Here is a 13,709-nt window from a genome sequence, read left to right on the forward strand (position 1 = left end):
TTACAAGGGAAAGGAGGGAAGATGAGTGGGAAAAATTAGAGAGGGTAACAAAACATGAGAGATTCCTAACTCTGGGAAATGAACAAAGGTTAGAGGAAGGGGAGGTGGGCAGGGGTATGGGCTAACTGGGTGACAGGCATTGAGGAGGGCACTTGATGGGATGAGACTGGGTGTTATACTATATGTTGGCAAATCGAACTTCAATAAAAAAAGGGCAAAAAATAGCTATCATGACTATTCTATATACTAAAAATTAAGTAGAGAAAGACATATCAGATATAAAAAAATCAAACTGAACTTCTAAATTGTGCCATAAAAATGTATTGGATGGAATTAGTGACAGATTAGATGATGCAGAACAAATGCAGAGAAAAGGTTTCTAATGCAGAGCGATACAAAGTCTCTAAAATGAAACATAGAGAGGAAAGAGATTTAAAACTAAGTGAACAGAACACCATTGAACTGGAGGGCAACTTCAAGCAACCTAATATAAATGTAATTTGAGTTTCTAAAGAAGAAAGAAAAGTGGGCACAGAAGAATATTTGACAAAATAATGGTTAAAATGTTTCTGAATTTAATGAAAACCAGAAAGTAGATAATTCAAAAAGCTCACTAAAAACAAGGAAACATGAAAAAAAAGAATGTATTAGGGCACATCATACATAACCAAATTATTCAAACATTGTGATAAGAGATTTTAAAGGCAGCTGAGTGGATGGTGGGGGCAGGAGACACAAGTAGATGAATCAAGGCTGGTAGCAGATTTCCTATCAAAAACACTGCAAGCAAGAAGACAGGGGAGCAGGAATTCTGAAGCACTAAAATGAAAAACAGTTTCAACCTAGAATTCTATACTCAGTGAAAATTCTCAGCAAAAAGCATGAGTAGAAAGGAACTTCTTTAACTTGATAAGGGCCATCTATGGAAAACCTAACATGAACATTGTACTTAACGATGAGAGACTGAATATTTTTCCTTCAATATCAGCAACTAACATTTTCTGTTTAACATTTTACTGCAAGTATTATACTGGAGATTCCTAGTGACTTCAACTAGCAAGACCAAACAACAACAACAACAACAACAACAAAACCTTCAGATCAGAAGGGAAGAAGTAAAACGGACTTATAAATAACATGATTGGCTATATGGCAAATTTGGATATAGCAGAGTTTCAAGATAGAAGATAAATAGGCAAATATCACTTGTATTTCTGTATACAAAACAAATAATCAAAAATGAATGAAAACATTGTTATAATAACATGAAAATGTGAAATACTAAGAGATAAATCTGACAAAAATATGAAAGACCAAGACATGGAATATTACAAATATTCCTTAGAGAAATGAAAGAAGACTAAGTAAATGAAGAGATATACTGTGTTCTGAGAGGAAAAATAATATCATGAAGATCTCAGTTCTCTTTAAATGATCTAGATTCAACTATCTCAATACAAAGTCCAGCAGGGTTTTCTTGGTTGTTGTTGTTTGTTTAGTTTGGTTTGGTTTTTTGGAGAAATTGATGCAATAACTGCAAACTTACTTGGAAATGTAAATGACTAAGAAGAGTTCAAACAAGTTTGAAAAAGAAGAGCAAAGCTGGAAGATTAATTCTGCTTGATTTCTTTCTCTCTCTTTTTTTTAAGATTTTATTTATTTATTTATGAGAAACACAAAGAGAGGCAGAGACATAGGCAGAGGGAGAAGCAGACTTCTTGAGGGGAGCCCAATATGGGACTCGGTTACAGGACCCCGGGATAATTCCTTGAGCCAAAGGCAGATGCTCAACCACTGATCCACACAGGCATCCCTAATTCTGCTTGATTTCAAGATATATTATAAAGCTTTAATAGCCAAGGCAGTGTGTTTGTAGTTATGACAGAAAACTATTATCATAGAAGAGAAAAGACATTCCAAATATACACTCAGAACAAAAACCACATTGACATCAAAATTAACTAAAAATAGATGAAAATCTGCAAGATAAAAAATATAAAAAATGTAAAGAAAGCATAGAAAACCCTTTATAACCTTGAGTTGGGCAATAATTTTTTAGATACAATGCCAAAAGTATGATCCACAGAGGAAAAAATGATAAATGAGAGTTCATTCACAATTAGTTGCTATCATTTGGAAGATACTGCTAAAATCATGAAAAGAAACCCACACACTAGAATAAAATATTTGCAAATCACATATTTGACAGAGATTTTGAATCTAAAATATATAAAGGACTTTTGAAACTCAGGAGAGCAAACAATCCAATAAGAAATGAAAAAAAAATTTGAACAAAAAATTCATCAAAGAAGATACACAGATGATAAGCAAATGAAAAGATGTTCAATCAACACTGTTAGTCTTTAGGGAAATATAAAATAATATCATTACACTCTTTTTAAAAAATATTTTATTTATTCATTTGAGAGAGAGAGTATGAGCAGTGGGGAGAGGTAGAGGGAGAAGCAGTTTCCCGTCTGAGCCAGGAGCCTGCATCCCAGAACCCAGAGATCATGACCTGAGCTAAAGGCAGATGCTTAATCGTCTGAGCCACCCAGGCAGCCCTTATTATACTCTTATTAGAATGTCTAAAATTGAAGGGACTGGACGTAGCAAGTTTTGTCAAGAATGGAATAGGAAGTTTCTGGGATCCTTGTAAATTTCTGGTGACAATATAAAATGATTAAGTCACTTTGGAAAATAATTTATCAGTTTGTTAAGAGTTAAACATACTGCTTACTATACAATCTACTGGTTCCATTGCTAGACATTTATACAAAGTCTGTGAGGGCACATAGCCATAAAAAGACTTGTGCAGGAACAATCATAACAGCCTTATTTGTAGTAACAGCTTTAATTGTAAACAACAGGAATGCTCACTCACAGTTGAAGGTATAAGCAATTGTATTTATACATTGTAATACAATGTATTTAATAGATAAATGGAATCTTATTCTGCAATAAAAATTATTACACTATTGATACAGTCAATGGCATGGGTAGATCTCAAAATAATTGTATTGAATAAAAGAAGACAGGCAAGAAGAACAAATATTATGTGATTCCATTTATATAAAATTCTAGAAAATGTAAATTAATGCATAGTGATAAAGTATTTCATAATTCATCTAGAGGATGAGAGGGAAGGAAGGAGGAGGAAATATAAAAGGGCATAAGGATGGGGTACCTGGGTGACTCAGTTGGTTAAGTATCTGAATCTTGATCTTAGCTGATGTCCTGATTTCAGGGTCATGAGTTCAAGCATTGCACTGGGGTCCATGCTGAGTGTGCAGCCTACTTAAAAAAAAAAATGTAAAGAAAAGTCATAGCAGCCACTGAAGTGCATGTTGAAACCAACAGGAACATCTTATAAACAGGCTAATTGAAAACACACAAATCTAATTTTCTCCATTCAAAAATGCCATTATAAATACAGAAATTGTTTTTTTTTTTCTTAGTAAATCAAAGGTAATGGGAGAATAAGAAAAGAGAAAATAGTAGAAAAAATTCTGGAAGCTGGAAAACAATAAACAAATGGTAATTCACTAGCACATCTAAGAAAGGAACTTAATGGAGATTTCTAGGCCAAGATTCAATTAGTTTATGGCAAGAATCCCCTAAGTACTAAAAAAAAAAAGAAAAAAGAAAAAAATAGTGGAAATATTATTAACCAGTGACACTGGTTTCCACTAAGAGAGGAAATAAGGGAGAGGGTAAATAGGGTGTACTAGTTAACAATTTAAGAATGGTCAGATCTCTTCCCTACCCTTCACACAGCCAGATTTCTCACACTGAATACTTTCTTTCTTTGGAGGGTAGAGGGTTTTGTTTGTTGGTTGTTTTTGGACTTGGTGATACCAAGCACAATCGATGTCTTGTGTTCTGTACTATTAAAACGGGTTTTAGGAGAATGTGTGCAGACTACATTTGGAGACCCAGATTACTTTTTCAACTCAACTGCAAGAACACTGGTAGATATATTTGTTTATTCCTGTTTGACAGAACATTTGGAAAAGTCATTTTTAGGGAATATGATCATTCTAATGGAAAAGACTTGAAAATATTTACATCAAGATTTCATAAATAAACAAGCCAGTCTAATCTTCCTACGATGAAAAACATAGCTGACAAGGCTCCAACCCAGAGACTTCCAAAGAGCATTTTTGTCCCACATTCTTAAATATGAGCATATAAACAGAGATTGTCCAATGTTTGAGGAAGGCATTAATATGAAAGAGATGGACCAAAACAAAGAAGTAGAAACAAGCAACACAAAGACACAAACCACCTTGAGAGATATGAGACAGCATGTAACTGTGAAACAAACAAACAATAAATCAATGAAAATCAGGAACATTAGTTATTTTGGAAAGAGGATCTGGGGATTTAAGTATTCAAACAATTTTCCTTATTGTAGTTTCTTCCCTTTTCACACATCAAGACCAGGTGCTGCTGATTCTTAAGATTTGGAAGGAATTTTTCAGCATAAATTGGGGTGGATTTGCCTTTTATCAATTCTTATTAATTATTAGCTTTCTCCAGGATCACAAACCAATTACTATTTGTCCATCAGCTTTCTAGCTCTTTTTCTCATCTCAACTCCTCTCCTCTTTTTGTTGTTTACATTTAAAAATTAAAATATCAATAGAACTAAATTAAAAATGAAAATTTTGTAGAAGTAAATTATAGAATTGACTCAGGATACTCAAAATTTGAGAAACCTAGGGGCAGATACAACCAATGAAATTTAATGAATTTAAGAAAAAACTGCAAACCGTAAAGGCACAATTTTTCAGATTTAAAGGGTCCATCAACACGCATGGTGAAATAGACTTACAACCATACACATAACATGAAAATCTAAGAATTCTGGGAACAAATAGATGATGCTACAGGTTTCCAAAGATGGGGGAGGGTCGTTAACTTAACAGGTAATTTGGAATCAGGGTGATTTTGCAATTCTTAGCAGTAACAGTGGAAGCTAATATGAAATTAATCATTGTTTTTATAATTCAGAAAACAATTTAATTTGGAATTTTATATGCAGGCAAACCACCAATCAAGTGTAAATGCAGAAAAACACTATTTTCCTCTGTACAATATCACACACAAAAAATTACCTCTTACACATCTTTTTCAGGAAGCACTATCAATATGTTCCTATAAAATGAAAGAATAAAATAAGAATGAGAAAGACATCACAAAAAGTTGATGAGGATGTATAATCAAAAATTGGTAAAAATCACAAGATGATGGCTGTATTTTAGACTCAAAGAATAGTCAATCAAGATTATAGCTGGACCATGGTATCATTCAAGAGAAATGTTCCCTTCCCCCCTAAAATGGAATTGATAAGATTACCTCATGTCTTCCTTATTATTGTCATGAACGGATAGCTAAGGATTAATAGAGATATGAGAAAAGTCCAGAAGTATAGAAACTAAAAGTAACAAGTAGGAAAAATATCTCAGAAAGCGAATGCATCCATGAAACCAGACATCATTTTATTTCTTAAGAAAAATAATAAGAGAAAGGACAGGGATTAAGACAAAGTTCTAAAAAAATAATCCAGTTAAAAATGGGCAGAAGACATGAATAGACATTTTCCCAAAGAAGACATACAGATGGCCAACAGATATATGAAAAGAAGCTCCAGTATCCTTCATCAGGGAAATACAAATTAAAACTATAGTGAGATATCACCTCACAGAATGGCCAAAATCAACCACACAAGAACACCAACAGGTGTTGGTGAGGATGTGGAGAAAGGGGAGCCTTCTTTCACTGTTGGTGGGAATGCAAACTGGTAAAGCCACTTTGGAAAATAGTATGGAGTTTCCTCAAGAAGTTAAGAATAGAACTACCCTATGACCCAGCAATTGCATTAGTAGGTATTTATCCAAAGAATACAAAAGTACTAATTCAAAGGGATAAATGCACCCTGATATTTATAGCAGCATTATCTACAATAGCCAGATTAGGGAAACAGCCCAAGTGCTCAATGCCGAATGAATGGATAAAGAGGTCACACACACACACACACACACACACACACACACAATAGAATATTACTCAGACCTAAAAAAAAGAATGGAATCTTGCCATTTGCAGCAACGTGGATGGAGCTAGAGAGTATTATGCTAAGCAAAATAAGTTAGAGAAACACAAATACCATAAAATTTCACTCATATGTGGAAATAAAAAATATTTTATTTATTTATTTGATATATAGAGAAAGCACACAAGCAGGGGTGCGTGACAGGCAGAGGGAGAAAGAAGCAGGCTCCTCAATGAGCAAGGAGCCCAATGCTGAGCTCTATGAGGGGCTTGATCTCAGGAGGTTAAAAAAGGTTTCCTCTGACTAGCATGGCTCAAGAATAAAGGTGCTTATTAGAACCTACTAGAAGCTTTGTTGTAATATAAATAAAACAAATTAAATTGATTTGAAAATAGGTATAAGATGTATAACAACCCACATGTCTATAAACTAATGAATAAATACAATGTGGCCTATCGTTGCAATGTATATTATTCAGCCATAAAGGGAATGAAATACTGATAGGTGCTACAGCACAGATGAACCTGCTAGTATCATGCTAAGTGAAAGAAGCCAGATACTAAAGGTCATATATTGTATGATTCCATTTATATGAAATGTTTACAATAGGCAAAATCCACAGAGACAGAAATAGATCAGCGGTTGAATAGAAGGGGAAATGGAGAATAACTGCTAATGGGCATGGGATTTCTTTTGGAGATGATGAAAATGTTCTGGAATGAAATAGTGATGATGCTTGCACAAGCTAATGAATATACTAAAGGTCGCTGAAGCATACGCATTAAAATGGTGAATTTTCTGCTGTGTGAATTATACTTCAGGGTAAAAATAAGTAGGGCATGAAAGGGAAGGTTGGAGAATATTGATAGTCCAAGTTAAAGAGTGAATAATGGGTCGGGAAAGTCAAGGGAAACTTTCTAGAAAGGTGGAAGAGAAGAAGTGCATGTAAAATAATATGGACAAGGGCATGGAGTCATGGAGAAATCTGATGTTCAAGAATCATGAGATTCTGTTCAAAGTTTATGGATGGTGGAAAGGAAAGGAAAGCAGATGAAGTTAGAGTTTCAGAGCTCTGGTCTGATAAATACTGATCAGACAAAGGCTTCTTAGATCATGAGAAGGATTGGGATTTGAATTTACCAGGCATACAGCTGCAGCTCGGTGAGAAGTCCACAAGGATGAGAATGGCTGAGGGCAAGCAGGTCAGTCAGAACCATTTAAAAGGCTCACTCATGAAATAAAGGGAGTTTGGATGCTCTGGAGGTAAAGGCATCACAGGGGACGTGGTTAAAAGCATGCCCTTCTTCCAGGGAAAGAAGTAGTTAAACCCAAATTCATGAAAGCAAAATAGTATGGTTTGACTTGGGGGGCAGAGAGAGAAGTACAGGATGACAGGGCCTTCTAAGAACATTGGATAAACATTTTTTTAGGAGATGAAAGTAGGCAGAGAAGGCTGAAACAGGCACAAAGACACTGCATTTATTTGGGAGGAGGTGAAGTTTGAGGTACTCTGAGTTTTCCAGTGATTTCTCCCTTACCTCCTCAGTATATTTTGATTAACAAGTTTCCACTAACACAAGGGAGGCTTTTATTCAGCAAAAGAGTGAATGGAGTGTAAATGAAACAGAAAGAAGTGATTTTTTTCATTCCCGTAGAGCCTTCTGCATTTTATCACTGGGGGTGGAATTCTCTACATCTGTATTAGAGGGATGCACCAAGGATTACAAGATGTCAGTTTGCAGTCTTGAAAATTAAAGTTCCTTTTGAAGCAAATCACCATTTCAAAACGATCTCGCATCCTACCTAGTACTTTGTCACTGTAGGTAGTCTACTTATGCAAGGAAGCTGAAGTCCTGAAAATTCAAAGGATTTTCTCAAGGTGGTTATCCATTTAATCAGGGGAAGAACCAAGCCTCAGTATAAGTTGTCCGTTTTGTTTGTTTGTTTGTTTGTTTGTTTGTTTTAATCTCCCAGATGAGTGATTTTCCTAGTAGGCTACTCTGCCTCCCTCAAAAGGCAAAATACATTGAGTAAAGAGCCATGGCTGAAATGGTACAAAACATGCATTTATGGTCCAGTTCTGGTAATGTGTGACTCTTGGCAACTGCCTCAAATACAGTGAGCATCAGTTTTCTTCCAAGAAGATGAGAATTTTTATTCAGTCCATATTGTGAAGAAACCTTGTGATTCTGCTTACTGAGCTTCTAGATCTCTCTCTCTCTCAATTTTTATTTTGTTTCATTTTGCTTTGTTCTTGTTTTGCACTAAAAAAGTCACTCATATAAAACACATTTGCCAGATATTTTTCTGTCAGATGAGCATTATTATATGAAAGCACATAGGTATGTGCATATAAAAATACATTGGACACAGCCAAATCTCATTCCTCTCCTTAATTTTCTACCCTCTTTATTATTTGAATCTCTTTTTCTCATCATCCTGGTGCCTTTTTGCCTTTTTCTTTAAGACAAATTTCCTGAATTATAAGCAATAATTGTGGCATGTGGGCATATTTTTTCACTTTTAGGGGTCCATATAATTTATACTTCAAAATATTCAAGCCCTTTTGTGTTTAAAAAGACTTATATTGGGATGCCTGGGTGGCTTAGCAGTTGACCTCCTGCCTTTGGCCCAGGGTGTGATCCTGGAGTCCCAGGATGGAGTCCCACATCGGGCTCCCTGCATGGGGCCTGCTTCTCTCTGCCTGTGTCTCTGCCTCTCTCTCTGTCTCTCATGAATAAATAAACAAAATTTAAAAAAGACTTATATTCCTTGTGATATAGTCAAGAAGATATTCTGAAACCATATGGTAGATCAGTTTGCCAACTGTGGAATGATATGCAAGGACTTTGGCACTTTCTTTAATAGCAATATTAACATCAATACCTGGAAAATGATTTTTAGCTGGATCCTCTTCTTCAATATTTAGAACACTATGACAACATAAGAAGCAGAACTATCATTACGGCATCTCATTTCTCAGTTCTAAGATTTGGCATTTTCTTCGTTCACGAGGCAAGTGAAACATGAAATGAAAGTAGAACCCATATACAGATTGAAATAGAGAAATTGCTTCAAACCAAAGCAGAAGCAGATGGGAAGGCCCCAGAGGAGCTTTATCCTAAAGGGAAAGGTACAACCTGCCATTCCCACTTACTGTTGCACAATTGAACACTAATTAGGATAGTCTATTTTTTGCAAAAGCTTTCAAGCCAAAATACCTATCTTAAAAATATTGTTCTCAGGTCTTTTTTAGGACATCGTTTTTTAAAATATTACTTAAATTCGCTTATGACCAAGTGAAAAGTATTCAGTCCCTCCAGACCTGTTAATGATTATTGTTCTGATTCCTCTACATTTTTATTGCATACCTTGGGAGTTTAGGCAGTTGTATAAAAAGACATTGCTTCAACATCTTTGACATCTTTGGGGGGGTCAAGACTTCATAACTTATCCTCTATAGCTTCCGATCTAGTCTCCCCATTATGTTTACCCCTACCTCCTCCCAAATAGCCTTCCGTTTTGCCAGAATGATCTTTTAAAAGCCAAATGCTTGCCATGGGCTTTTTCATGTCTTACTTTTACAAATCATCCTAAATTCATTCAGTGAACTAATATTTATCAAATGCTTCCAACTCTTAGGATCCAGCTGGGCAGTGTAGAAGACACAAAAATTAGTAAAATACGGGATTTTATTTCAAAAGACAAACCTAGTAGTAAAACTAAAACAGCTACCAATGTCAATGTTACACTGTAGAGTACTTCATTACTAAAAAAGCCTCCTTTATATTAGTCTGATTGTTACAGTCTGCGGCAGGCGAGGCAAACAGGTGCATTCAGTAGTTTATGCTCTCCATACATATTATTGAGCACTCACAGTGTGTCAGGAATTGAAGCAATTTCTTGGGATAGAAAAGTGACAGCATCCACAGTTCAGAGATCAGCTGAGAGAAAGAAAAGGCAAGACATAGCAACAGTGCACTTCGGCTAGAGCTCCCTGGATGTGCAGCAGCTCATATGAACTCAGAGGACAGGGAGCTACTGCAAGCGCCCTCTGAGCTCTACTCCCTGGTAATCGTGGGACTTTGGGGAAGTTATTTAACTATTTCGAGCCTCAGTCTCAGTCTCACGTTGGTGAAATGCATGTATTTCATATAGCTTTTATGAGGACTAAATAAGGTGAGGTAGGGACAGTGTCTGACACATGAATCAGTAACTAGCTTGTCACATCTCCAGGAACATGCCGATCTACTTGAATGAACCATTTCTTTCCCCAGCTCTGCCTTTGTTTAACTGTTTTTGTCTTGACTCTTAAAATGTCAGACATCCTGCAAGATGAAGAGCAGCATGCAATGGGCTGGAGAAAGAGAAACAGCAGAAAGTAGAGTTGGAAGGGCCCAGGGAACGATCCATCACAAAGCCATCCTGCCTCAACCTGAAAAGTGCAATTCCCTGAGATTCCAGCAACACTCATGACTGAACCTCCTGCTTTTCTTAGCAAAACAATAAATACGCATGAGCCTTGTTTATTCAATTGACTCTAGCCGAATGAGAAGGGGAAGCTCCAGACTGAGAAGAAATAAAAACCAGGAGCTCTCCTTTTTTTTTTTTTTTTTTGAGTGAAACCATTATTAATAAACATTTGTGAAGACCCAGTTGCTCTCAAAAGATCAGAACTGGTATGATTCACTGTAGGCAGCTTGCTAGAAAGGTCATTCTTGAAGCTTGCAAAACCAGCAATCAATGAAAGGAAGAGAGTTGAAGGAGGCAGAGATGATGAGTGAAAGGGTCAATTTGTTCAGGTTGGTAGGGGGTAAAAACCTGACACTGCTGACACTGATAAGACTCCCAGTGAAATAAAAATTGCCACCAAAAAAGAACAAAGGAATATTGAAGTAGATTTTTCTGATGTAACTGCCCACTCAGCCTCTTAGGAGAGAGAGAGAGAGAGAGAGAGAGAGAGAAGGATTTTCAAGATTAGATTTGCAGAAATGAGAAATAGAAAAAGGGATAAAGGTCTCTTTTTAAATAATTGTATCCTGTTTCTTAACTTTGCTCAAGTTCCTGGAGGACAGGGATCATAAATTTCCTTCTATTCCTCTGCGGCATCCGGAAGAGGCCTGAGAGAGTAGGGACTCACCTAGAAGTTCTGCTGATAGCTATAAACAGTACATAAGCAAAGCAGAGGACACCGAATATTATTCTAATATGAATCTACATCAGCATTGCTTTTTCTATGGAAAAGAAATACGGACAAGAAACCAAAAAGAAGCTGTGTCTTATTACTTCCTTTCACGTAGCACAGACTCGGGCCCCAGTGAATGTTAAATAAATGTTTGTTGAGGGAGTTAGTGAGAAAAACAACAGCATGGAGGTAAGTGGACAAGTGACACCATGTTTCTGTTGCCTTGATAAAAAGAAACATCTTCCTCTCACTTCAGCAGGTGTCCCTGCGGTGGCAGCTGTACAGCAGAGTTGCATGCAGCTGCATTTTCTTAAAATAGGTTCATGGATCTACAGGTTACAAACTGTGACCCCCTGAAGGGTGTGAGTCACCTGTTCTACCTCAGTGGCTAGCGCCCAACTGGTTTCTTGACAACACCTGCTGAGTTGATTGAGTCATTTGTTGTAGTTTTCCTCTTCTCGTCTCTTTCTTATTTGTTCAGATCCTCCAGGTCTGGTTCCCTAAAAGTTCCTCCATTTACCCCAATCAAAGACATCAAACAAAAAGTTCAATTTTTTTGAGGTTGTGTCTTTGTATGTTTTTTGCCTGCCCTTCCTGGTTATAACATGATCTTTTAGAAAGGAAATCTCCTGTGAGATTTGAAATATGGATTTACTTACAAAATCTCACGTAGCAAAAGCCTTGAGTTTATACTGTGTTCATGCCAGATTTCAGGCAAGTCTGGGAGCATCGGAGGGACTGTTCGGGAGACGTTATAGGCAGAGATGCAGTTACAGGAGGAATCAAGTCTTTCTGGTCATAGAGCTTATTTGTTCAACAAATATGTATTGAGTACCAATTGTGTGCGGTGTTCCAGGCTTTGTGCTACGCACAAAAGACCATGATATCTACCCCTAGAGAAAATAGAAAATGAAGTAAATGTTTCAAAGAATACTATGGAAGTTGGGGATCCCTGTGTGGCTCAGCGGTTTAGCGCCTGCCTTCGGCCCAGGGCATGATCCTGGAGACCCAGAATCGAGTCCCACGTCAGGCTCCCTGCATGGAGCCTGCTTCTCCCTCTGCCTGTGTCTCTGCCTCTCTCTCTCTCTCTCTGTGTCTCTCATGAGTAAATAAATAAAATCTTAAAAAAGAACAAAAAAAGAATACTATGGAAGCCTAATATGAGGGGGGTGGGGGTGGGCTCTAAAGAAGTAAATCATAAAAAAAAAGAAGTAAATCAGAGAATAAAATTTAGAGTTTAGAGAAGTAAATCAGAGAATACTTCCCTAGGACAATTAAATTTATGCTGAAACCTGATGAGTGGGTTGAGTTACACCATACACCAGTGTGGATCAAAGAAAGGATAATGGTTAAGAGTGGAGGGGAGGTTTTGAGGAAACATAATGTTTGTCACATAGGTCATCTCCTGGATTAGCTTGTTTGGACTGACATTTGAAACTTAAGTGAATGTCAAAAAAAGGGGAGTGGGATGGTAGGGGACTAGGGGCTGCTAAAATATGGAAAATGTGGAGCATCTGCTACAGAATGCCAATGTCTATGGCTTCCATGTTGAAAAGACATTATTGCAATGGCTTTTGTAGCTAAAGGACACAGTGCCATTCCTTTAGAATGATTAGACTTTTTGTGGATATTAGTGGGCAGAAGGGTTCACCTTTGGTAAGCAGACAGGGCATACCGTTTCCACAGCAGCAAGTACAAACGGTACAAGTAAACAATTAAGAAGGTAATATGATGACCATGGGAATTCCCTTGGGAATGTCTGTGGATATTCCATTCTCCAAAGGAGAACTCCCATGTGGGAAAGAGTGAATAGTGTAAGTGAAATCATGCATTATGATTCTTTTTTTTTTTTTTTTTTGCAGTATGATTCTTCCACAACGTTGTTGGTATAACTGAGGCATACAGATTTCCCTTATTACCTGGAGACTCTGGGCATCAGCTTGTCTTCCCATTCTTCACCAAAAAATCCTCTCCTGGAACTTGTGTATCATTGCTCTTTTGGAGTTAAAAGTATGGACAGATGGGTTAAGTGGACCTATATGAAGAGTTCTCCTTTATTTGCTAGCATCTGGTTTTATTGGGGAGGGGTATTTAGTCCCTAAACTTTGTGGAGTAACATTAAGTGATTTTTCTACTACTCTCCCTACCAGATCTCAGTACATGGTCGGCCCTGCTTTATAGGGTTGCTCTCCTCACAAATGTGGCCCTGCAGTGATAAACAAAACACACACAACAGGATGCTTCATCTAAAATGGCTGAGATACTGGGGCACTTGGGTGGCTTAGTGGTTGAGCATCTGCCTTTGGCCCAGGGCGTGATCCCAGAAGTCCTAGGATTGAGTCTCGCATCAGGCTCCGTGCAGGGAGCCTGGTTCTCCCTCTGCCTATGTCTCTGCCTCTCTCTGTGTGTCTCTCATGAATAAATAAATAAAGTCTTAAAAAAAAAAGAAAAGAAAAAAAATGGCTG

The 13,709-nt window shown here is 37.1% G+C and overlaps 1 protein-coding gene across 1 annotated transcript in view; it reads left to right on the forward strand.

Annotated features, from left to right (window-relative positions):
* Positions 1–13,256, forward strand: part of CPNE8 (copine 8) — a 316,677-nt gene extending 303,421 nt beyond the window's left edge. Inside the window, exon 20 of the mRNA XM_072798389.1 lies at positions 13,106–13,256. Within this exon, the coding sequence (XP_072654490.1) occupies positions 13,106–13,135 (30 nt within the window). The 3' untranslated portion in view covers positions 13,136–13,256. The remainder of the gene's footprint in view (positions 1–13,105) is intronic.
* Positions 13,257–13,709: the final 453 nt, after the last annotated feature.

Source organism: Canis lupus, chromosome 25, assembly GCF_048164855.1.
Source record: "Canis lupus baileyi chromosome 25, mCanLup2.hap1, whole genome shotgun sequence".
Lineage (NCBI taxonomy): Eukaryota > Metazoa > Chordata > Mammalia > Carnivora > Canidae > Canis > Canis lupus.